General features: G+C 41.1%; 2 protein-coding genes across 12 annotated transcripts in view; one reads left to right on the top strand and one right to left on the bottom strand.

Moving 5' to 3' along the window:
- Positions 1–977: 977 nt before the first annotated feature.
- Positions 978–25622, bottom strand: scn4aa (sodium channel, voltage-gated, type IV, alpha, a). 5 transcript variants are annotated; one of them, XM_071463424.1, is made up of 27 exons: positions 25493–25622; positions 17748–18051; positions 17314–17432; positions 17089–17178; positions 16869–16997; positions 16451–16542; positions 15889–16176; positions 15732–15795; positions 15416–15557; positions 15089–15286; positions 14694–14864; positions 14484–14613; positions 13682–13920; positions 13414–13587; positions 12953–13309; positions 9684–10160; positions 8730–8771; positions 8397–8529; positions 8152–8306; positions 7872–8045; positions 7618–7740; positions 7065–7346; positions 6928–6981; positions 5767–5908; positions 5577–5677; positions 5019–5289; positions 978–4887 (listed from the first exon to the last, which is right to left on the bottom strand). In XM_071463424.1, exons 2-27 carry the CDS (start codon positions 18000–18002, stop codon positions 3587–3589), a joined length of 5703 nt encoding a protein of 1900 aa, XP_071319525.1. In that variant the 5' UTR covers positions 18003–18051; positions 25493–25622; the 3' UTR covers positions 978–3586. The 5 variants fall into 5 exon arrangements, with proteins under 5 accessions (XP_071319525.1, XP_071319524.1, XP_071319523.1 ...); XM_071463423.1 differs by lacking the exon at positions 25493–25622 and adding an exon at positions 25245–25339; XM_071463422.1 differs by lacking the exon at positions 25493–25622 and adding an exon at positions 24357–24991.
- LOC139609155 (DNA ligase 1-like) overlaps positions 25256–26372 on the top strand; it is a 7664-nt gene continuing 6547 nt past the window's right edge. The window contains exons 1-2 of one of the 7 annotated variants that reach the window (XM_071463436.1): positions 25256–25387; positions 25523–25597. The gene's annotated coding sequence lies outside the window, so the exon portion shown is untranslated. Of the gene's footprint in view, positions 25388–25522; positions 25598–25622; positions 25766–26268 lie in introns of those variants that run through there. The other 6 variants (XM_071463435.1, XM_071463437.1, XM_071463434.1 and 3 more) reach the window with 6 other exon arrangements.

Here is a 26372-nt window from a genome sequence, read left to right as displayed (position 1 = left end):
AGACTAACCACAGGGGTTTGTGCCAGTAGATGTGTGATTGTAGCACGAATTCAACTCCAACTCTATCAGCCGGCGGTGAACTGCCAAGAAAGCAATTTCTGTATAAACAATCTGGCTGTCACAATGACGTTCTCCACAAGTGCACCCAAATTTTTATTCTGCAGTAAATACTCACTACTGCACCAACTGTGTGTTAATCTGCAGCTGCAAACAGACCCAAACAAATGCAGTGTCACTCCTGCTTTAGTTAAGGTTGCTACGAACTACAGTGCCCAGATGTTTTAGGAAACTACTAAAAAAAAAAAATAACTGCAACTGCACAACAAGTGGTGCAGTTGCAGTTACCAAATCATCACCATATCTCTACCAACTCCCATAGTAATTATCTGTCTCTTTACTGGCTGAATGCTTATCTTTGCTGTCCTCTCTTTGCCCATGAGAGTAGACAATGAGCTGAAACTAAAGCTCTATAAAGCTGAGCTGAAATGCAAACTTGGATTTGTTGTGGATTTCACAGGTCTACTCCCAAGTTTAAAAATATGGACAAAATTAGGACTTTATCTGTTTAGCAGTGCAGCCTGTTCTTTGTACAACCACCAGGGGGCCTCAGTGCCAATGTAGTTTCACAGGAATCACTCAATACATTTGGAAAGTGTTCAGACCCCTTCAACTTGCTAAAATTATATATATATATATATATATATATATATATATATATATATATATATATATATGATTCCTCATCAATCTACATTCTATACCCCATAATGACAAAGAAAATAGAGGATTTTAGAAATGTAAAACTTTTGAATTTTTAAAAATTCTGTTTCACTTTGTCATTATGGGGTATTGAGTGTAGATTGATGAGAGAAAAAAGCTACATTACAAAATATGGAAGAAAAAAAAATGGAAGAGGTCTGAGCACTTTCTGAATGTACTGTAAAACAGCGACTGACAACATAAGCTCACAGCCTATGTTTCCCTACAAGAAGAACTTTATTCTAACAATATAGTTACAATTTTGTACAATAACAAAAAAATAAATATACAATACAGAAGAAAAAAAATTATATACAGGCAACACTGACTGTGGGTTTACCAGCAAAGCTCCTGGTATGGCTTTCCCTCCATTAGAAATGTAAACAAAAGGAGGACACTGTCTTGTGAATATGATGGTACCATCAGGGGAGACTACAGCTAAGTGGTGCAGCAGCGTGTCAATCTGAAATAGGATTGCTGCAGGTCACATTACAGACTTCTGACAGGAATAACTGCCATGCTGCGGCAGCAGGATAAGACAAAGACACCCCTCATAGAGGAAACTATTCATGATTTTTGTTTTTCCTCCAGGGTCGATGTTACATCAGTGCTGAACACATGAACAAGAGAAGAGACAATCCTCTATAGTCTATTGTAAAAAAGAAAAAAAACACAAACTAGAAAACTGTAAAAGTGCTTATGTTATTCATGTATATATATATTCAGAGTAAGACATTTTAAATTCAGTTAAGACTTACACAACAGCAAGTGAAGCAACCTTTCTATGTGAGGACAGACTTGAGATGAATAGATCCACTGTGCATAAAGATTCTTATTATAAGAAAAAAGTGATTTTCTTTGTAAATATATAATCTGCACACTGAAAACTGTGGGGTTTTTAATGCAACATCAGATTCATGTATTTAACTAAACCAACCCAACACTCCGCTGTGTGCGCTGTGTTTCAGAAATTCTGATTCATTTAAGATCAAGTCAAAAGACAAACCTGATCTGACCTGAGGCAAAACTTCATTTAAAATGTACAGCAAAGTACTTGTAATCATTCTAGAATCATTGTTATTTGATAGACAAATATAGAAACAGTTGAAATGAGCAGGGAGATGAGTAGTTCTGTTACACAACCATGTTAATGTAAACATCACATCTTAAGTTTGCAGCCCCAGATGGCATTTAAACCTGAACGCTGAAATGGGAAACCACCAAAATGGAAACAAGTGACAGATTGCTTTGAGTTTTGAGATCACCTGAAATCTATAGGGGGGGAAAAAACAGAGAAAAAAAAAGACAAAAGAACATTTATCTGACATGCATATATCAGTGATGAAACCATCTTAAAAAACAGGGAAGTCTCTCAGTCTTAGACGGTCAACTGCTCTAACTTGACCTGGAAGGGATATAAATAGTGCAATATAAACTGGGCAGTCTGAACAAGCCATTCAGGGACAGATGTTAACTGCATTAGCTGGCCCATGTTATTGTTAACTAATAATGACTATCAGAGCTCAAGGTTTCACTGGTAGTTTGGGACAAATCTGATCCACATATGCTTTAGATTTTAGTTAATAATTTACATATGTACAAAACAAATTCCACCACAGGAAATTGTTTAGCGTCTAATTGAAAGAATTAGTATGTAGATCACTCACACTGATGAGATTCCACATAAAAGTGACTTAAAGTAAGCAGGAATAAAACATTTTCATAAAATGTGAAAATAAATGAGGTGATACACAAGACAATGTCAGTGTGGATCTCATGATTAAGTAGTGCTGTGTGCACACTACTTTAATTTTGCACTGTAGGGTTGGATCATAGTGTTGCATTCATATCAGTTGCATTCATATCAGAGGAAGCAAAATTATTATTATTATTATTATTATCAACTGTTATAATTTTCTATTGTACCAACTGTGTTGGACACGAACACAGCATAAAATCTTACTGAACAATAATTCAGGTTTTGTCACGTGATGTTCAAGTGGAAACTGGGGTGCATGGTTTGGCTTTCTGGTAACAGCCAAAAAGGCAAAATTACTCCAGGCCTAAGTGAAAGCTCCAACCATAGGGTGCATTCAAATCCACTGGAAAATGCCATGTTCAGCAAAGGGAAACATGTTTAGGGTTTTTCTGAAATACACGATGAGCAAAACCTTGCTTTATATTGTAATTTCAAGATTGTTTTTTTTTTTTTTTTTCACTAGAAATCTGTAAGTAGATTCTGGTCCACAGCGATGTTTCACTCTACAACAACAGACACTACAAAGTTTTTTTGTTGACTAACAGTGAGTGTAAAAAAAAAACTGTAAGTCTTGCCAGTGTTCATTTAAATCCCAAGCAATTATATCTAGTTGTGCCCTTAATTTGGAGATGTCAATTAAAGTACAATTTACCTTACACACACAGGCACAGAAAAAAGGCTGCAATTGGACATTAAACAAAGACAACTGCTAAATTAATATTCATTTTGTCTGTGTTTACAGCCAAATCAACATTACACAAAGTGATGTTGATTTGTTGATTTTAAGTTATTTACCTTTGCCTCCCATTTAGTTTTAATGCTGTTTATATTTGCTGATGCCTATATGGTTGTTATCAGAGAAAACCATCATCTCCAGTTCCACTTTCAACCCAAAAAGACGCTTTAATGTTGCATGAAAAAAAAAACAGGAATTGTTTGTTAAGTTTCATTATCAAAAATTCAGTTCAACTGTGTAACTTATTCATCTAATGTGGAAAATTCTGCATCATTAGTGAGATTTAACTAACACTACTCCCTTAGATATAATTGATTATGTTGTGCTGTTTGTTATACAATTGACTCTCTCAGGTTCGCCTGTAGGGTCAAGAGGTGTTGGTGGGGGGCAGAATGTAATAAAACTTCATTAGTAATTTCTACGGGTACAACCATGATGTTTGGCTCAGGTGGTTCTGGACCACACTGGGCCCCTGGGCAATGTGACAGTGTCTCAGGACGAGGAGGCTCTTGGCTCGCTAGAGTCTCTAAAGCGGCCTGCTCCATCTCCTCTGCCAGGTCCACATTGCTCCCGTAGAGCACTCCCAGCTTCCGTGCAAGCATCCCCTCTTTTTCCGGTGGATCTTCACCTTCGTCCTTTCTCCCAATCCTCTTAGAGCGGTGCATAAAAGCGGCGTGGCGTATGCAGCGTTTCAGCAGGTGCTTCCGGTAAGCCCTCTGAATGACCACCGCAGCACTCTGCTCTTCTTTGTGGCGTACCGTTGTGGTGATCGGCGCAAAGGAGTCTGAGGTGGGGTTGTTCAGGATGAACTTGGCCTCAATGCTCTCCCGCATTGCTACCATCTCTATTGTGTCTCCCAAGACCATCTGTGTGACGGCCAACAAGACATCCAGGCAGTGGATCCTGTCCCCAATGACCAGGGGCAGATCCATTTCAATCAAGCGAAGCCGGTTGGGCTTAGCCACCCTCAGCGGCTCCTGCAAGGCATCACAAAAATCGGAGAGTTGGCTATACTCAATAAACTGAGTTCCATCTATGTCGAACTTCTCCCAAGTCTCATTGAACATCTCAAAGTCTTCCTCACAGAGTGCATCACCACTCTCCTCCTGCGCCACATTGAAGTTCTCTAAGATGATGGCGATGTACATGTTGACCACCACTAAGAACGAGATGGTGATGTAGCTGCAGAAGAACATCATGCCCATACCCGGGCTGCCACAGTTACCCTTGACTTCCGTGCCTGGGTTCTCAAAGTCTGGATCACAGTCTGGAGACTCCCTGTTCAGCATTGGAAGTAAGAGCCCATCCCAGCCGGCCGACGTTGTGATCTGAAACAAGCAGATAATGCTGCCACCAAACGTCTCAAAGTTAAATATGTCATCTATTCCAGCCTCCTTTTTGACATAGGCAAAGTTTGACATGCCAAATATGGAAAAGATGAACATTATGAGGAAGAGCAGGAGGCCAATGTTGAATAGGGCAGGAAGCGACATCATTAGAGCAAAGAGAAGCGTCCGAATGCCCTTAGCTCCTTTAATAAGACGGAGAATCCTGCCTATTCTGGCCAGTCTGATCACTCTGAACAGAGTTGGTGACACAAAGTACTTCTCAATGAGGTCTGAGAGCATTGTACCTGAAATAAAAAGAGATAAGCCACAATCAGAGACAGTGTATGAACATCTATATGAACGTCCACTTGCAGTCTCTTCGAAATGTCATTTAAAGACACTAAAACTGTGCTCGTAATGTCGCCGAGGCACCCACCTGCTATTGACAAGATGACCACAACAAAATCAAAAATGTTCCATCCATTGGTGAAGAAGTATTGTCTCAGTGCAATGAGCTTCAACATACACTCTCCAGTGAAGACGATAATGAAAGCCACGTTCACTTTAAAGAGGAAGTCCTCCTTCTGCGCACTCTGATCGTCTGTCTCCACCATCATGGTCACCATGTTAAGGCAGATGAGCACCATGATGAAGATGTCAAAGAACTGCTGACTGATAAAGTCAAACACCATGCCCTGGATTGGGTTCTGCGGGTCAAAGGGAGAGAGAGAGAGAGGGGGGTGGGAAATACAAATCCAATAGGGTCATTTGGCCTGTTCACACCAGCGGTGTGCAGAAAAGGTCAGCACAGGGGTCACCGACGACATCGCCATGCATGCCATGCATGCCGAGCTGATGTGTAATTACTTTGGTCGAGCTCGTTCATACTTTTCAACATCAAACAATGTAGATCATAATTATTAATAAACAATGTGCCACATATTACTAATATTACTATCTGAAATGATCATGCAGCTGTAAATGAATCACATACTGTCGGACGTGGAATTGGCTTCTGCGGCTTCTTGGAACCAAGTTTCTTCATGGCATCGTAGTATTTCTTTTGTTCCTCAGTCATAAATATGTCTTTATCTCCTAAGTGCAGACACAACATAAAACACAGATTATTTTAGGTATTTTAATTAGGTGACAACTTAAAGAAAAACATCACTTGTGTGGGATACTTATCTTTTTCTTCTGTTGGTTGAAATTGTCAATAATGACACCAATGAAGAGGTTGAGTGTGAAGAAAGAGCCAAAGATGATGAAGATGACAAAGTATATGTACATGTAGAGGTTGATCTCATAAGAAGGCTGCTCCTCTACCTAAAATGAACAAAATATTTAAATCAATAGAAAAAAAACAAAAAGGAAAGCAGTTCCTCTCTCTGTTATTAAATATTAAGTATATTGAGAAAGATGATTGTGAGACAGAGTGGAGACGACTTAGGATAAAAAAGGTTCAACTGGAATTTGATACTAGTCTGAGGGACACTTGTTGATCCAGAGATAGGGAACTCACTTTACCATCACCATCTGCCACATACAGTATATATTACATATATATTCAATTAACTTAAAGTGCAGGAAGGTGTTAGTGTGGGAAAGGAAAATATGAAGTATGAACCAATGGCGAAGCTGTGTACTTACTGTCCTTGCCAAAATAGTAATTTAGTTTGGTGAAAAGGTCTTGTTTGGGTTTTTTTGTTTCCATTCTCATTTCACATTTCAGTTCTCAAAATAAAAAAAATCTAATTTAATATTTAAGTACAACAGCGTTTTTTTCCACTGACGCTAGCAGACAAATTGATTAGACGACCTCACTGTCAACATACTAGTAGCCCACAAACAAAATGAACTATCACGCTCACTTTTAACTTCTCTTTTTGTGTTATTGCAGCAATCTGATCAGCACGGGAGCATAAAAGTTTGCAAATATCTCTAGTTTGATCTCTATGAAGTCAGAAAGGTTAGTGACATGGTTTGAACCTAAGTTAAAGCAAATATTATAAGAGTAAATATTTGCTGCTATTTCATTAATTGGGTATAGGTCAGTTATACCAAAAACCTTAAAGACATGACAAGTTAATGACTAGTAGGATTACTGGTTCAAAATTCTGCTAAATGTGTTTTTTTTAAGGCTGATCGAAATTTTACATGTATATATGATCATCATAAATCTTAAATGCAATCAGCAATCAAATAAATCTTCATTTTCAAATATTATATAATGTTATTCTGTAAAATAATATATACAACACATCCATATGTGAAGCTAATGAAAGACAATAATAAGTTGTCTCAAATGAGAATAAGAGAATAAGATTGTGTAGTGAGACCAGTACCTCTCTTGAGTCAACAGCAGCATACATGATGTCCATCCAACCTTTAAAAGTTGCCTAAAAACACAGAGAACATTGTCTCAAAATGTGTTTCAATGAATTCAACAGCTTAAACCTCTTTCCCCAGCAGCGACCCTCACCACTTGAAGCAGGGACAGGTATCCTTTCCCAACGTTGTCATAGTTGACCTTGACGTTGACCCAGCGTGCCTCCTGTGTGGCCTCTTTCATGGCCATGCAGTCGCTCTTGTTGTTGACCTCCGTGATGAGGAAGAGCTCCTCTGAGGTTGTGTTGATGCAGCGGTAGAACTTGCCGGCGAACAAGTTAACTCCCATGATGCTGAAGATGAGCCAGAAGATCAAACACACCAAAAGCACGTTGAAGATGGACGGAATCGCCCCGATAAGAGCGTTCACCACCACCTGCCCAACAGAGAGGACCTTGTTAGAAATATATAGTTGTTTCCTAATGTACTTTGTTTGTAAGACTGAACAAACTTGGTATGAGTCAATGCAATGCTCAGTCATTGCTGATGCTCTTACCTCAGTCAGCTCTGTTAAAGCAGCCACGGTGTAAGCATGCATACAACAAACATAACAGGGAAAAGCTGTTCATATTAGTACAAGAATGCATCAGACATTCAAAAACAATGTTAGCCATGCACATTGCTCAAATGTTGGACCAGAAACTTACCCTCATCCCTTCAAATCTTGACAATGCTCGGAGAGGCCTTAGTGCCCTGAGGGTTCTGAGGGATTTGATTGGTCCAAGGTCAGAGTAGCCCAGCCAGTTGGCAACTAAACTAATCAGGGAGATCTGGGGCAAAATCAAAACATTTCCTATTCAAGTGTTACCACAGACTTTATCTGACATAAAACATGTTTGTATGCATGTTCTGTTGCAAGTCCTCATAGAGGACAGAATTGAAATGAGACATCAAAACTTACATCTACAATGAAAAAGTCTAACCAACACCAGGCGTTGGTGAAGTAGGTCTTGAAGCCATATGCCACCCATTTAAGGAGCATCTCGATGACAAAGATGTAGGTGAAAACTTTGTCGGAATACTCCAGAATAGTTTTGATGGTTCGGCGTCTCTCTATGTTTATGTCTTCGAAGGCCTGCCAAAAGACGACATTCGATACCTAGATACATGTCCAAATGGTATTAAGAGCATCTTAATGCAGTCGACATTTCTAAATTTGTTGCACTGGTGACAGCATTTACCAGAGCTCCACTGCTGAGCAAGATCATAAAGATTATGAAGGTTTCAAACCAGTCATGCTCCACAATGGTGAAACAAGTCCTACGGAGGTTCCACCATTTCTTGCCTCTACCTTGAGTGATGTCCACAGTCAGACATGGCCAGCGCCTCACACAGTCTGATGAGAGAGGAAAGCTTTAGCATTAACTCACTAACACTGGTAATAATTGTCACAGTTATTTGATTGTGTTTTACAGTTTGTCCATACTGTCAGTGAAGCAGGCCTCCGGCTCCACTGGCTCTGGCTCTTCTTCTTCCTCTTCTTCTGGTTCAGGCTCAGGTGGTTGATAGTCCACTGTGCTGCATACTGAGGAATCCCCATCACTCAAAGCACCCATCAGCTGGTCCAGAATCACAAAAGCAAATGAGTTACCATGCACGTTATTGAATTTTTTCCCCCCCGCATTTATTTTGAGCAGAACCCATATACAGTAATCATCAACCTCTAGTACAACATAAAAGATTTCAAATAGTAACAAGGTTTGCTTTTGTTCATAAATATGAAGGCAAAATAATTATGTGTAGGTTTGTAGTTACTCACTTTTAGATGTTTTGGCATAATACTTTCATGTTCTGAGTTTTCCTAAAACAAAGCAATAGAAAATGAACTTTAGTAAACGTTCATAAGCAATAAGACAAAGATATCGTTATTAAACATATCATTATTTTCCAAATTGTTGCTTAACAAGAGCTTCGGCCTTTGTTGCGTTTACAAGACAAGAGGTTATAATACGCTATATACTATAAATAGTTAACATTGGCGTTGCTTTCAACCACTGGAGACAGCTATGGGTGAGTAAAGGAATGGTGTTTGATGCTTAACTTGCAACAACCTTTCTTCTCAGATGGTAAGCAAATAGCTGTTAACGCTAATGCTAGCTATGTAGCGATAGCAAAACTCACACCCGCTGTGCACATGTGTTTACATTTATTCTGGATCCTCCACTCAGGCTGAAACTGGGTAACCAGAGTGTGAGGGAAATGTCAATCAAGCAGACTGTAGATGGGGTCCTGCAGGCCTACAGTGCCTTGATAACAAAATTCCATCAAACGTAAGGACAATTTTATTTTTAAACTTCTCCCTATAGATTTAGTGGCTCTGTACAGCTCTTTCACATTCAAAACATAACACATTTTATCTTATAAAACTAGCCTACTGTGTCCTTACTACACGATACATAAATCAGAGCATTGCACTGAATCATCCCCTGCCTCATACTGTGCATGTCGTGTAGGAGGCATGATGGATCGCAGTCAACCTGGCTTCTAGTTTGTCTCATGCTAGATAGCATTCTGCTTATGCCAGCGTCATGAAAGAAGGTGAAATACTCTCTCTTCTACTACTCTGTCATTTTATACTGATTGGTTAAGCATACTGTATGTGTGAAAATTTCAGTGTGCTTATATGATGAGATGATTGACAGAGCATCAAGGCGAGAAAGACTGTTAGAGAGGTCAGTCTGTATAGAGAGAAAGACAGATGGATTTTTCTTACTGTGTTCTGTTGGTCATTTTTTTCATCTGAAATCTCCGAGTCATAATCATCATCAGCATCATCATCTGCGTCATCTTCATCATCCTCGCCCAGGTTTTCAAAGTCTGACTCTCCTTGGGCGATTGGCACATTGAGACTGAGCTCTCCATCTGCAATAAATCCAGAAGCCCGGCCTTCCACTGCACAATTAGCTATTCCATCTGCCATTTTGAAATTCTGACTGCCGTCCAAGTGGTTCATTTCAATCCCCTCCATTTTAGGGTCTGCGTCGTCCACAGGACCCTCTTCGGGCTCCTTGGGTTTTCTGTGAAGAATCTGCAGGAGCATTCGAATGACGAACGCTTTGAACCAGTCGACGCCACGCGTGATCCTTCCTATGGCGATCTGGAGGTTGTTCATCTCTCCGTCATCGTCTCCTGCTGAGAGGTTGTCTCCACTAAACGAGCTGAGCAGCAAGGCCAGGAAGAGGTTCAACACCTGAGGAAGGAAACGTGAAGGAGAGATGATGGTAATGAAAAGGACACATTAAAAACTTGATATCTTATAAATAAATTATAAATTACACAATTTAATAAATTATCATGAATATTTTTTCCACAATCAAGAGTAAGTGAACACATTTTAGTCCCAAACTTATAGTCAGTGATTGCTGGGTCAAAGACCCACCACTGCCTGAACTAAACACAGTCTGGACTATCTCAAATGCACATCACATATCAAATTGGGCCTGTGATGATGCATCAGTAAATATTATGTCGTCTGCCTCCTGTTGCAGACGTAGCTATCTTTAGTTTCTTAAACCTGTTAGTCAATTTCTCGGTTCCTGTTTCCCAGGTTTAGCGGGAGATCATGGTTACAAGGACCAGTGGCAGGCTGATCTTTTCTCTCTGCCAGTGTAGGAGCTGTGAACCAGTAACGATGAGCAACACAAAACACAAGCGTGACGCACGTGGAGGTTACGGTGTTTTCAGTATTTGTGATGCACAAGGTAACGCTCCCACATTCTCAGAAATACCCCTCAGGTGATTTCCCTGTATTAATACAGCTCCCTTAAGGGCAGTTCTAGTAAACCTGATGGTGTGAGAAGTTTGCTCTTTATCTTTATATAGTAATGGTTTGACAATTTGAGAAACATGCCTGTTTGTTTTCTTGCCAAGAGTTAGACAAGAGCCAATAAATCTCTTATGAATTCCAGTTAAATTTGAGGCTACAGACAGCAGTGAGTTACTATAGATTAGCTCATCTTAGTTTAGCATAAAGAAACTGTCCAAAGGTAACAATAAAATAAGCCTTGCGTCACCTCTAATTAACATGTGACATTTTGTTTGTTAAATGTGTACAAAAACAACAAGGTGTGGTGTTTTCTTGTGGGGTTGTAAGCCGGACTATTTTTTGTTCTGGCCCAGTGATCTTGTCGACACCATGAGCTTCTCAGGCAATCAGCAGTTGTACAGAAAAAAAGAAACCAGATATAACATGTTAAATATTAAGCTTTAGACTCTGCTTTCAGTCTTAATGCTATGGTAAGCAGCTGCTAGCTGTAGTTTCATACAGTTTCAACAGTTTCATATGACAGAGGCATCGATCCTCTCACCAAACTCTGGGCAAAAAAGAAAATGAGCATATTTCCCAAAATGTTGCTTTAAGAAGGTATTAGTTATATTCTTTATAATCATCATCTGAGATCCTAGTCTTACTGACTTCAGGAGCATTTTTGATTATGGATGGGTGCAAGAGAAAGATACCCAAGCAAGTTAAATCTACTGTGCTCCATATGTTGTGGTGCTGATGGCCCAGTATGATTACCTCTTCATCAATTACAGTTCAATCTCCTATCAAATGACTTTTCCTTAACACCCAGTCCCGCTGCCACCTGAGCTCTGCTCGCTCAGCTGTCTGTGTTTGTTCCCTCAGTGGCAGCGTGCTTACTTGAGCCGGATCTTAGCACATACCCAAGGTCAAAATCACTGTTTGGTGGCACAAGTCATTTGATTTAAATAGAACCCCCCGCCCCCCCCCCCACCTCCCATGAAGTGTTTAAGTGTACTATTTGCCTTTATGTCAGAGCAGATAGTGAGCATTCATGCATGTGATGAATGTACAGTGGTGTAAGGGTGGAGGGCTGGGGAAGACACAAAAAAAGCCATGATAATATTGGCACAGTGCGGTCGGCGCAGTACTTTTGTCAGCACTTGATGATGAGCCATTTCCTTTTCAATTCTATGAATAACCTTACAGGAAATGGTTTTGGCTCCTGTCATTAAATATGATGCCCAAATGATGTCTGAGAGCAATCATCTGTATGGCCTTGTTCAGTGAGGCCAAGGTAAAATGTCAGGGTCACAGTATTTTCATTCTTTAGACACTCCAGATTCTCCACTAAACAAATTCAGGCAAATTCACCCAGACGCTATGTAAAGGTTAGTACAGCTGAATCAGTTTAATAGTAAACATCTTTTCACAGGTTCTAAGGAACGTTGATGCCCCAAAACATCAAAAACATGCCAGATATGATGTATTCTGTCTTTTGTGTTTAGGTTATTATTCATACTGTAATTCCTTATATGCTGCAATGCCCCCCTGATGGAAAGTTTTCTCCCCCCAGCTGTTTCTGTCTGTCCTCGGCATCCCTAAGCTGTGGGGTCAACAATAGATTGCTGAGACATGCAGACCACAAAATCTCCTGGCATTATAATAAGATAACAGTTAGATTTAGAAAGATTTTACAAAACTGTTTGTCAGCTTTACAGCTTCACAGCAGTGACAGTTGCTTAGTTTGGATATTGTTTGTGTAGTCAAGCAGCAGCATCTGTGAGCTCAGGAAGTAGCAAATAGATAGAATTAATTTCTTTAAGAAAAATGAGGAATAAAAGTGTAAAATTTGATTCAGTTTGTGCACAGTTTCATCAGTGGTTAGGTTGCACAAAGATCTGAGTACAGATTCACAGCAGAAACACTTGTATCTTACTCTTTCTGACACTAGAGTTGCACATGGACACAAATGAACACGCACACGTATAATATTACAAGTTGATGTAAAAATTTTTGCCCGACTCTTACAATTAAAGGCAGGACCAAAAATTTGCAACCTGTGTGTGTGCAGTTTCCACCATGCTCAGCGTGGGCTTTGAATTCTCTGCGGTTCACTCACAGTTTTCTGCTTTGAATCTGTAGTTGGAACTTTTTTTTTCATCCTGAAGCAACACTCCCTCAACATGAGTTACCTATCTGGCGGTATATCAGAGGTGATGAATAACGGTTGCACTTACCACTAGATTCCCAATGACCATGACCATCATGAATACAACCAGACACATCCCAGGTCCGGCCACCTCCATGCAGGCCCACATGGTCTCGATCCATTCCCCACAAAGGATGCGGAACACGATGAGGAACGAATGGAAGAAGTCATTCATGTGCCAGCGTGGCAGCTCACACTCTGAGGAGATCTTGCAAACGCAGTCCTTGTAGCTTTTGCCAAAGAGCTGCATGCCCACCACAGCGAAGATGAAGACAATGATGGCCAGCACCAAAGTCAGGTTTCCTAAAGCTCCTACTGAGTTGCCAATGATCTTGATCAGCATGTTGAGTGTGGGCCAGGATTTGGCTAGCTTGAAGACACGGAGCTATCTCCAGCACAGGACACATGCACAAACAAAGACAGTAAATAACATAGGAGGTAATGTCACTGTGGTAATGGACAGAAATAAATTCAATCAGTGTTTCTCACCAGACGGAAAGACCTGAGGACAGAGAGCCCCTGGACATTTGCCAGCCCCAACTCCACTAGACTGAGAGTGACAATGATGCTGTCGAAAATGTTCCAGCCAACTTGAAAGTAATAGTAGGGGTCCATGGCAATGAGCTTGAAGAACATTTCCGCTGTGAAGATCCCAGTGAAAACCTGAAGAGGTTAAGATTTTCTTTAAGAACTGAAAAAATCTAATCCTGAGTTCTTGGAAATGTTTCTGCAACGAAACTTAAAATCAAATATTCACCAGATTCCCCACTGAGAGCATGTTGTCAAACTCCGGGGTCATGGGGTAGTGCTCCATGGCCATGAAGAGGGTGTTGAGCACAATGCAGATGGTGATGGCCAAGTCAACAAAGGGGTCCATCACCACAAAGTGCACCCACTCTTTAAAGGTCACCCAGGGAGTGCAGCAGTTCCACTTCAGGAACATGTCTGCAAACTTGTACCAGCCGGGGGGGCATGGCCTCTGAGCCTCCTCCAACTCTAGACAAAGACAGACAGATAGAAAGGCAAAACAGTCAGGTAGCCTGCCATCAGTTTTATCAAAGCATATGTGTTATATTTAAGTGATAATAAGGATACAGCTAGCAGAATCCTGCTGGGCCACGTCATAGCTGAGCTGAAATAGCCCAAGCTTAACACCGTGAGGGAGCGACACTGAAAGCTGACGGGGATTTCTCCTGCACACAATGTGATTAGCCCGACCATGGCAAGCACTAGACAATGCTACTGTATTAGCCTTGGAGAAATGAGTGTATAATGTTTACAACTGCTTGATAATCTAAGCAATTAGAGCTCACATTAGAGCATCGCCTCGATGAACCTGCAACTAAGCCTCGTGTATTTCTTCATTCCCTGATGGCACTTGACACTCACTACTAGATACTTGCACCCTGCAGCTTAACATAAAAACAGTACCCTGACATAGGCCTTATGGTGTCGTATCATCTAGTTATTTTAGTGTAATCAAAGCTAGAGAATATTAAAAGTAAATTCCATATCATTGCATTATCAGTGTGAAGTTTCTATCTTCATTGGCACTGTACCTTCCATAGCAGCTGCAGTGAGCACAGTCATAGCACTAGCAGATCTCTGTGTCAGGCCTGATTCTTCCACATGAAGCCTGCTGTGCTCAGAGCCCAGAGACTTCTCTCTGTGTTCGTAATCTTCAGCAGACTGTAAAATATGTTGAGAAATTTTCAGTGCACAAAAAAATTTGTGACATTCACAAAGAAATGTCACTAAAATCGACTCACCACATCCATGGTGGGCGCTCTGATGAGCAGATGGGGAATGATTCTCCCATTACAATCCTTGACGAATTCGTCACGGTCAAGACTCTGTTCATCATCTGCCAACTCAGATGATGTGTGATGACTGAGCGACTTTTTACTGGTTAGAGTGGCTCTGCTCCCGAGAAGTTGAGCCTGTTGGGTAAAAGGTTCAGTTTTAAATGGTATTTAACAGTATCATTTATTTGAACACTTTTGGAACCTACTAACCACACATATACGCATTTTCACTTGTTATAATGGCTCTGAAAGCCTACACTTGTGGACATTATGAGCAGGTATGCCAATAAATGTAACTATTATATTATATTAACTACTATCTATTGGATCAGAGCATCCCTAGCTGGTTGCATCTTTACCTGCTCTTGATTCTTGAGTTGCTCTAGTAGCCGCTGGAACTCCTCCTCTTTCTCTATGGCCTCTCGCTGAGTTGCCTGATTCTGCTCTTCATAAGCCATCGCTACCACAGCCAGGATGAGGTTGATGAGGTAGAAGGAGCCCAGAAAGATAATCACCACAAAGAACAGCATGTATGTCTTTCCAGCCGCCCGCAGGATCTGTGTTTAGAGCAAAAAAGAAGCTACGAGAACTAAGGACAAATTTCTTTTCATAATTTAACTTTGAAATGAAAAAGCTCCAAGTTAGAGGTCATAAGTCTGTTTGCAACAAATGAAAGAAGTGCCAACCAGTTGGAAAAGGTTCTCCCAGTAGTCCTGGGTCATGAGTCTGAAGAGCGCCAAGAAGGCCCAGCCAAAAGAGTCAAAGCTGGTGTAGCCAAAGTTGGGGTTCCTCCCAGCCTTCATGCAAGTGTATCCTTCGGGGCACTTTCTATCAACAGGGAAGAAGAGTCAGCGTGCTATGATCGCTCCCTGGAATCATACATTTTTACATTGACACTTTTGAAATTGTTATGGAACAAAGATGCAAACTTCTCTGAAAGATAACCAGACCGGATCGACCGGACTAAATTAGCATGGTGGGCTCAGGGGGCATAATACATACCCAGCATCAGAGCTGTTTCCACAAAGTAGAGCATCTAGGCTGCCTTCCAAATAATAGTGATTCTCTATAACCAATAAAAAAAGAAACAGTGAGATCCACTCAAGCATGGACGAAATCTTAAATCTTAAAAAAGACACATAAAACATGATAAACATACCTGCGTTTTCTATATATTCCTTAAAATTGAAGGTACTGTTGGAATATGTTGTATAATTTCCGCTCATGGTGTTGTTGAAGGACAGGGTGTCATTGAATGTCGACGTGGTGTTAAAAAATTCAGTTTCATTTAATTCAACAGGCCACCGCACACATTTGTGACGCAGATTTCCCATGAAGAGCTGAAGGCCAACCAGGGCAAAAACCGCAAGAGCGAAGACGGTTAGAATCATGACGTCCACCATCTTCTTCACTGACTGGATCAAAGCGCCCACAATGGTTTTCAAACCTGACGAAATACAAGTGATATGCATGTAATGAGTATCACTAAATTCATTACATGCATATCACCATCACACAGCTCTGCAACAACAAATGATAATCAATACTACAAATTATTCATGGGTTAGGGTTCATCACAAAACATAATGCCATAGACATCAAATTTTATATGAAGCAAATATATACTCATATACTTTCTTATATTGCACACTCATATTCAGTAATATACTCAGTCACACACAAAAACACACACACAAATAGATATTAAATATTAAAAATACCAGGAATCACAGTAATTGTTTTAAGGGCTCGAAGTACGCGAAACGTCCTGAGAGCCGACACATTGCCAAGGTCAACAAACTCAGTGATGTATCTGTGGAAGGACATAAAACAGTTAATCAAAGCCAGCAGCCAGCTTACACCCAGCAAGCAGCTAATTCTTAATTGAATTAGCTGCTTGCATGTATGAGAACTGTTTATAAAAAATGCACAAAAAGTTACACAAATCTGCACAATATCAGATTTCATTGAAACAGACCATTTGTTTCAAAAAGGTCTAGTTGTTGAATTGTCACTTCTGTTTTCCCACTAATTAATGCACTAAAAATGTTAATTTAATGTCACGACTAGAACAATCTAAACAATTTTTCTGTTATCAAACAATTTCATAGTTGCAGAAATGTGTGCTCAGATACTTACGCCATGCTGATCACCATGAAATCCAGCCAATTCCATGGATCTCGAAGGAATGTAAAAGATCCAACACAGAAACCTCTGGACAACACTTTGACTGTTGCCTCAAAGGTATAAATACCAGTAAAAACATACCTGGGAAGAAATGATGCACCATGAAAAGGAGTATTAAATAAATATAACACAGGAATTACTGAAAACCAAAAGAAAATGATGAAGTACTCACTCAACGGTTTTACTCCATGCTGGTGGGTTGCTCATCGTCATGAATACACAATTCGACAGAATCGTAATCATGATGAACATGCTGAATAATTTAATTCAGGATTAAGGAAACAGATACGGACATCATATGTACAGTATAAGCAGACCTACCAGCCTTTTACCCGCCATTTCAACCAAAACACACTAAATAATTCAATAGCTCAGGCAACAATAGTTCAAAGGATATGAATGTATGAGAATTTTGATGGCTCCTCTTCTAACCACACTAAAGGGGCTCAGAATGTAGCAAGATGGTTCAGCATTGAACCTGTAGATCGTGTTTCCTTTGCTGATCACAATGAATGTCTGAAAACAGAAGGATTATCTGTACAAATGCAAGTGCGAGTCCAAAAATAACATTTCAATAAATACTTAGTGATGACAATCTTGAAATAATAAACTAACTGTAACATATGCATACCATAAACGAAACAGTATACATAAACCGTAACAGTATAAGGGATACTGTATGCAGTTGTAATAACAGAAATTTATGTCAAGTAATTCATCCTGTCGTAATGTAAGGTTATGTGAGGATAGAGTCAAGCTCATTAAAGACTAATGTGCACGGTGGCTGTGTGTTTCAGCAGAGATTTTATTGCCCCGTGAGCCCAGACTGACTTTCTGTGCTTTGTAGAAGGGGTCCAGGTCCTCCAGAGGTGTGTTGAGCAGCTCTGGTGGTGGGTCGCCGTAGATCATGGGCAGGTTCTTGCCCGCCTCCAAGTCAGCATTTGGGGCTTCTGGCTCATCCCCCTCTTGGCCCTCTACTTCTGCTGCCTTTTTTCTTTCCTCCTTGAGCCTCTCGATCTCCGCCAGTGACTTCTGGGTGAAGGGGCGGAACGCATCGATGCCTGGGGGAGGGAGCAGGGTCGCCATCTTCGCATCGCGAAGAGATACCGCCTCACCAGGGTTTCCCTAGAAGAAGCTGGAGGGAGGACAAATCACAGTCATACCCATCCCGACGCTGTGGTTGGTAATGCAGGATGTTTCCTGACAGAGCATCGAGTTCTGACTGCCAGACCTTAACCATTTTCAGCTCTACATTAGCATTTTGATTTGATTTGAAATCTTTGAAAACAGATTAAACATTTATTGCTCCTTCATATGTGATTTGTATGGCCAGGCCTTATGTGTAAAGTAATGTGTTAAAGCTGGAACCATTACTTGACTAGTTAAACAAAGGAAATAACCAATTAATCACAGTTTTTTGTGAGAGTAAGTATTTGCTTATGTGATTGTGAACTGAACATCCTCAGGGTTTAGACTGTTGGTCAGAAAAAACAGGACATCTGAAAAGTTTAGCTTTAAGAAACTATAACAGGCATTTTCCACTATGTTCTGACTGTATGAAAAATTGTATATGCTGTATTTGTAATGTTTTATAAATCAAATATATTAAAAAAAAAACAAATCAGTGAATCTCTGCATTATCTATTTCTTTCCTTTCTTTCTGCAAATACCAGAGCCAAAACTTTTTATGATAATTATTTTTTACAAACAGTCAAAACAGTATATGTTGTGTACTTTTCTATAATCTTAGTTTTACTTTTTCTGACCTCAGATAATTATTGAAATAACACAGTCTGGAAACCTTAGAGGGGAAATCACTTTAGGTGGAAACAGTTTAAAACTGCTTGACATTGAACACAGTAGTAGCAGTACATCGACATGTAGACACAGCTTTGGTTTAAAGGTTCACAAGCCACATCTCCATAGGCGTCCTAAATGCTGGTGATGATCATGGGTCTCAGTTGCTTTGATCTATGTCCAAACCCATCACCCTGACTTGTTCCTGCCCTCCACCTTGCACCCTATATCTCTGACCCGACACCCCTCGCCGCACCATAAGCACCTAAAAGTGTCAAGACAGCAACAAAATGACTAGACGCACTCAGGACGAGAGCTTGGACTTTCCCACCCTTCTAAAGAGACCATGACATTACTCGCGTACATCAGATTACTTATTAGCTTAGCAGACGCCCCACGCTGGGTCCAAGTGGCATTTGCTTTCGTCCTTTGATGTGTTTAGCAACCAGTCGAGATCTCTTGGTTTCGTCTGGAGCAGCCAAGGTTAGGCTGCTGCTACCATGGACAAAATAATGTAGTAGATCATCTGACCTTTGTGTAGAATTTACTAAAATACACTTTGGAATAGTTAAAACAGAAGGTATCACTGCTTCTCCATATGTGGTAGTTGTTTACTTTTATCCTGAAACTGGTATTTTATCAAACAAGAACTATGTAACTTCAGCAAATCTCAATGTGAATAGGTTCAGAGGGAACATGTATTTACCAGAGAACAACAATATTAATATGCATTTTGCAAATCATTTAAAGTATCAAGTTTGGCTTTGATATGTTTTTGAGGACAAAAACTCAAATAACCTTAACCAAACATGGAAATTGATTCAAGGAAAGTTGTTTGGATACAGCACAGTAGTGAAAAAACCCAGACACACATTCAGTCAAGAGTAAGTTAAGTAAGTAAGTAATCGCATTTTGTGACATCCCCCTGGCAACTAAACTAAAGGTTAGTGTCCACATTTTATGAGACTTCACAAAGAACACAGACACAGCATTAACCGCCGCCAAAACACACAAACAAGCTGGTAACAGACTGAAGAGCTCTTGAGTTCACACATGTACAGACACAGAGGCAGACCGAGCCATCAGCACGACGGGACGGACAGTGGCAGTCACCGCCACTGATCGCACGTATCAATGCCGGGTAATGCCCGCTCAAACCGCCTCGCTTGAGCAGAAAATGATGCATTCACACACACAGGAGGGCACGCACACGCTCGCACAGATACGGTGGCTGCCCAGCTGCTACAGGCAATCAAGACGGAGCGTCGTGTTACAGAAGCCCGATGACTCTGCTCATTCCTTCCTGGCTGAGCCTTTGCTCTGCGCCTCACATCCCTCCGATAAACAGGACAGCATGCCAACTTATCTTACCGAGCTGACTCCTCTCTCTACTACCTTCTATTTTACATGGGGCCCCAAACACACTAAGCTTCCGACTCTGCACCCCTACCAGCACTTTACAAGCCCCCCCACCACCACCACCGCCGCCATCCTGCTATATGACACTTGAGGCTCTAAATCCCTCTTTCATACAACGCGGACTTCAATCATGCCATCTCAACCCTATCACTCATCAAAGCTGCCATGACTGATCACTCAAACACACCAGACACCGCCTCCGTTCTCCTCAAGTAAAAGTACAACACAGGCCCTTTATCCTGCGAAGATTTATTACCAGAGTTTCTCAGTGTCATCCAGTCACAAGACAACCTATGCAGTTCCACACCTACCACCTACTCCCTTCACACTCCCCTACAAGCCCTAGTTTCCCCTCTCATCATCCCATTTCAAAACCCCCATTCTGGGAGCCGTGGGCCCCGCTGCCCTCGACCGTGAGCCAACCTTAAAATACACATCCTGAGAATGGATGTGTTTCTCTGGGGCTTATGGGGAACATTTCCTGATTGCATTACATCACACCGTTACTGCTGAAGCCATCAAATGTCCTTTTTTAAAAAAAGCCAGGTCCCTCAGTTGAAAGCCTGCCAATCTTTAAAAAAAGTCCTCTCGCAGAGGTTGTTGCCTTGTCTCCCTCGTCACTTAGGTAAATAATACGCTTTGGCAGCATATTAAGTTTTGTAGCTACATTTATCAGCGTCTCTGCATGAAAGAGCCAAGAGTAAAGCCAAGACCGGGATATTTAGTGTCAGTCAAAATAGATTATGTATACCACGCTTAAACTCATCATTAAACATGTCTGGAAAAAATAGTCCTGTCTGCTTTTCTGAGTTTAAGAGCAAAAGCAAATGGTTTAAAGTACATGTGACATGCAAGTCACATTTGATTCAGTGGTGGAAGAAGTGACCAGACCCAAAAATGTCTTGCATTCAAAATCAGGGATGCAATAAAAGTACAGAAAATGTAAAAAGTAAACGTACTTGGCCCATGTGGATTATTATATGTGACACTATTAGATTGTTAATTCTGATGCATCAGTGTATAAGCAGCATTTTACCATTGCAGCTGCTTGAAGTGGAGCTTGTTTATGTTCTTTAGAATGAGATTGTTTCATCCAGCGGTTCTCAGCCTTGGGGTCAGGCCCCTCCAAAGGGTCACCAGATAAATCTGGGACAGGAAAGAAATTTGTATTTTGTTTAAATTGTGTGTGTGTGTGTGTGTGTGTGTGGGTGGGTGTGTGCGTGTGTGTGAACTCACTGACATCTGAAATTTGAGCCTCAGTCTGACACCTTTTTTTTTAATAAGATGTCACCGGTCAGATGTTTGGGAAACACTGATTTAATCTCAATAGTGTGTTATATTTATAAAGCTTAATGTTTGTTTTCTTATGTGAAATCTTCATCTGTGAAGTGACCATCTGTCAGATAGATACAGTGCAGTAAAACGCACAATATGTCCATCTGAAAGGTGGAGTAGAAGTATAAAGCAGGGTACTCAAATACAAGTCGTAGAGGTCCACTTGTTCCACTTGTCACGAGTCATAGTTAAGGTCTAAAAACACCAGAACCGGAACATCAGATTCATTAAATTCTGGCAGGCAGAAACACTGCTGCTCTTGACTTTTTCACTGCATTTGTAGTTGAACATGCTGACCACCCAGTCTTATTGTCCACTTTCACCATCAACCTCTTCCTGCCTTTCCCCTTTTTCAGCCTGGGCTTTTACCCCCTGACATCAAGCTAAATGCAGCTACTAGCCTAAAAAAATATTACAATTGAGGTGATGTGATATTATTGTGTTACTTGCAACCAGTCTGGGTCAGTGTGTAATTTTTCTTAAGGATTCAGATTAATTTGTCTCTCAGTCATCTCAGATGTGGGTCCACATATTGAGTATGTGGGCTATAAAATGACATAAAAATGGATATGCTCAGTGCCTCAAATTTTTAGAGCAAAACTATCTTCCACCGCTCGTTTGATTTTAGGAGTTGAGCTGAAGACAATCGGATCGTTCAGTCGCTTGTTCAGTCGCGCTGCGGACAGGTGGCAAACTGAGGAAGAGGGTGGGAATGTTAGACTCCAGAGGCCTTCCCCAAGAGTAATATATATATCACCTTGCATGTCAGTGAAGGCCATGTGACCTGTGACATTCTGGCGGAGGATATAGATGGGGTAATGTAGATACCCCTTCGTCACACTAGCCGGCCGTGGAATGCGAATGCCAATATTCACCTCAGGAAACTAACCGCACTAGTTTTCGGTTTTTGTCACGAGGGCAGCGCAAGTTCACACAGAAAGAGAAAGGCTGTGTATCGTCTTCTCGTGAACAGTTTAGGTCACTGGATTTCAGGGTCTTGAATGTAAAGCATTCAAATTTCCTAATGTGATCAGTGAGGCATAAGAATAGCAGTTATCTGTGGAAATCCAAGCATACCAGCATGGAAAATATTGATCCACTCCCTGGTTAACTTACAGATGAGCCAGAGGGAGCAACTTCCCTGTTGTCCTGTGCTTCAGCCGTGAAGTCGGAGGTTGGTCAAATGGTATAAGGACCTAATATTTTAATCAATTTTAATGACTTGTTGTCTTAACTCTGGTGCCCTGAAGATGCCAGGCAGTTCAAAGACAAGTCCTGCGTCAACATGGCAAATGCCTCGGTCCCCTCATTATTACAGCTCTTACCACTCCTGGTATGCGGTTAAGCTGTAAACGACAGATCTACAGAGCAAACAAGGGCTTTTATCCACACGTCCTTTGACATTTGCCGTGCTCCTGTACCCCCTGTTTTCTCACGGGGTCAAATCGCAACACTGCGGTTCGCTGTCTCCCAGCTTGCTTCAACACCCTGTCACCCACCAGTTAACCTTGTATTTCAAACCCTATAGGGAGCCACATTAAAACAGACCCTTCCACCTGTTGCTGCTTCCTACCGTGTCATTGTATGTTGCCACCAGGCGCATTTTGCACTTCAACAAACTGGGCTGGAAATGATCAGCATGTTCAAGTAACTACTCAGGGTCAAGCCCTTGGAGTCTTTGACTCTTATTTTGATGTCTTTATCAGATGTGTGCACAGGGGACTTAGTTGCACTATATCTCTACATGCATGATGCTGCTGCTAAGAGGACAGCTGCTGTCATTCATGGTATACTTCTGTCACTGCATACTGAGGAGCTGTAAAGACCAAGAGTAATTTGCAGGCAGGTGGTCAGAGGGATAACAGAGACATATACAGTAGGCCTACTGATATAAATCCAGACTTTACACAATGTGTCTCTGGCTGATCAAGGCGAAGTAAATGTTTCACCACATCCATCTTGGTCTCCTGGATAATGACAGCACAACACTAACTCATACTAGAGTATGAGGCTTCAGGATACCAATAAACGATCGCATAGTCTTGAATCTAAACTAGTAGATGACTAATAGTGTAACTTAAGCTGTTTTGGAACAAACTGTAAATGTAAGATGAACTTTTTTGAGTCACCAGGAATAATGCCGCTCCTTGATATATTGTAATACAGCTTTCTAAACAGATTTCTGCTGTCTCGAACTGACCCATTTGGCCTTTGCACTCGCTGCGCAGAAATCTGAGTAGATTACATGTGGAAGTGATATGGAGAATATTCCATCCAGCTTGTGACGGACCAGGGGGAGCTATTATCCTACTCATGACACCAATCAGGTCCATAAAAAACACAGACATCCATGAAGATATGAACGAGTTGCTAAACCATCTTAAACAAAACATTAAGAAAACATAAAAAAAAAAAAAAAAAAAAAAAAAACACTATTTCTGTCACATAAAATTCCCATGGGGAAACAACAACACTGTACGTCACTGACTGGAGGCGCAGAACAAATGAGGTTTTAATTTTTGCGCAAAAAAAGACGGAACTTATCTTTAACCTTATTTCACCTTTTGAATACCCCTGGAAAATACAGAGGCCCAGCCAAGCAGTCACATGGGCTCAGTTGGTGAAAGAAACTCAAAACCGACACCTTGTGCGTCCAAGAACATGTGATGCGAGACACACAAACACACTCAGGCAGAGGAAGACCACAGATACATCTCTACACATTACACATGTTGAAAGCCACATAAATATGTACTTTATGCCATGTACCACATATGGGCTAACATGGGTAAGCATGTCAGTGGTGAATGCAGCACAGAGGTGATTCACCTTGGATTATAAATTTAAAATATTTTAAGACAAATGATGTAATGTGCGAATAAAACTTACTCTAAGTACTTAAAAACACCACCTGATGATCCCCATCCATGTTGAAATCTGCACTGGCTCTATTGCTGGAGCTCCACTGTGGGAACCCAGCTTGTTACATAAGGGTTGCAGGTGCACTGTTGACTGGATCTAGTATGAACACCTGTCTCCACGTCCTCCCCTGCGTCCAGAGATCTGCTATGCCTGCATGGGGCCAGGCTGTCTCCATAGTCCCACGCCTCTGATTGGGGCAACATGGATTAACGGCAGAGAAATGTTGGGCTATGAGCATCCACAGCATCACAGTATCTTGCCCATTTGCCATGAAGACATGGGCTAAAAATAAAACTTTGTCCCTGTGGGTGGAGGCATAGTGGGGATTGAGAAGGTTGCAAAGTGTCCACACTGGACATTACAGCCATGTGCCTGGAGGGGGTTATTCACCTGGCAGGTGAAGACGTGGGTCTGTTATGATGCTCCCCTCTAATACTGTACATACTGTAGTAAAACACTAGGTAGCAACTGCATGTGTGCACCCTCACAACACAAACACACCTTTTAACAACACAGCTAAGAAGTCATATATCAACCAATTCCATATTTGACCTAAGCTCAATTACAGGTCCAGGTTTATTATTAGAACAAAGGCGCTCAAATTAACTTTGCATTTAATTTCTTTGGCAGTGCAACTGATTCGTTTCAGTGCCAAGAAAAAAAAAAAAAAAAACCTTCTTCATTTACAGTGTACAACCATTTTCAAATGAAAACCTTTCGATAGGAAACTTTGCAAGTCGACTAAGGTCCCTATGAAAAGGAGGGAAAATCTAATCATTACACAAAATAGCCAAATGATTCATCTTAAAACCAGGAAGTCATCCATTGAAAGGGAAGCATAAGAATAACACTCACAACTAGTGGAGTCACGAAATCACACCGAAACGTAAATAATCATCAAACTCTCTCCGAGCTTCAACCTGCAGCCTGACGTGAAACCTTCTCCTCAGCCCACTCACGGAGGACAACACACGGCAGGTGGCGGGTTACCTTGCACGGTAAAGCAAAAAAAAAAAAAAAAAAAAAAAAAAAATATTCCCACAGAATCCGAGAAACTTTGAAAACAAAAAAAAAAAAAAATCAAGTGTTCCTTCAAGCCTTACACTGAGGACGTAATTCTCCCCCTCCGGCAGCCGGCGCGGGGCTGCAGCACAGCTGTTGCTGACGCAGTGTGGAGTCCTGCAGTGAAACCGGAGGAGCCGCTCCAGGTAGGAGCAGCCCGGACCTTTGACACCGAGGCAGCGGAGCCGCTTCCTCGTTTCCCACACAGCTGGTGGCTCCCGGTCGTTTACAGCTTTTCTCGCCGCAAAGTAAAAGCGGGGTCCGCAGCAGCGCAGATGAAGCTGATGCAGCCGCTGCAGGATCTCTGAGCGAAGGTTCCTCTCAAAGTGCTGTATTCGTTTTTACTGCATCTGCTTTACTCCCACTTTTTTTTTTATCACATTTGCATGGACCCCGAAAGCTCTAATGTTTCATGCATTCAGTATTTCTTGTTGAGTCATGTATTTATTAATCTATGAATAAGACACTGGTAGAAATGCAAGTCTTTATGTATCCATGTGTTCAGTTCTTGTTTGTTGTATTTGCATGTGTGCAGCTGAACAATCAATGTAAGATAAGCTTCAGTGAATGTGCAGTACAGATAACTTAGTCCCACATTAAGTGCACACACACACACACACACACACACACACACACACACTGATGAGGCAGCTGCACCCCGAGGAGAAGGTTATAACATCTTTCACTGAGGATTTTGAAGTTTTCATGGTTGTCAGCTGATGAATGTTGCTGTTTTTTTTTTCTTTTCTGCTTCAGAAAACAGTGGATGAACATGAGGTGAACATATGTGGAAGGATGACAGTCTGTCGCTCTTTGTCAGGACATGAAAAATGATGACAAGTTCCTTGTTTGTTGGATGATTTCTGATAGATAAGTTTATATGAACAGTTATATAGGATTGAAAAAAAAAGAGAAGTCTGT

Source organism: Trachinotus anak, unplaced genomic scaffold (assembly GCF_046630095.1).
Source record: "Trachinotus anak isolate AG129_WGS33_773 ecotype Australia unplaced genomic scaffold, CSIRO_AGI_Tana_v1 ptg000025l, whole genome shotgun sequence".
NCBI classification, from domain to species: Eukaryota; Metazoa; Chordata; class Actinopteri; order Carangiformes; family Carangidae; genus Trachinotus; species Trachinotus anak.
Note: the sequence above shows the minus strand (reverse complement) of the source record. Positions and strands in the feature narration are given on the sequence as shown.

What these genes read in the sequence shown, in the direction of transcription:
- scn4aa (XM_071463424.1), bottom strand. Translation starts at nt 18,002, where the DNA reads ATGGCGACCCTGCTCCCTCCCCCAGGCATCGATGCGTTCCGCCCCTTC. An exon ending in TTCATGGTGATCAGCATGGC is followed by an intron (nt 16,543 to 16,868) that starts GTAAGTATCTGA and finishes GTCCTTCCACAG; the next exon opens with ATACATCACTGAGTTTGTTG. An exon ending in GGTCATCTTGTCAATAGCAG is followed by an intron (nt 4,888 to 5,018) that starts GTGGGTGCCTCG and finishes TTTTTATTTCAG; the next exon opens with GTACAATGCTCTCAGACCTC.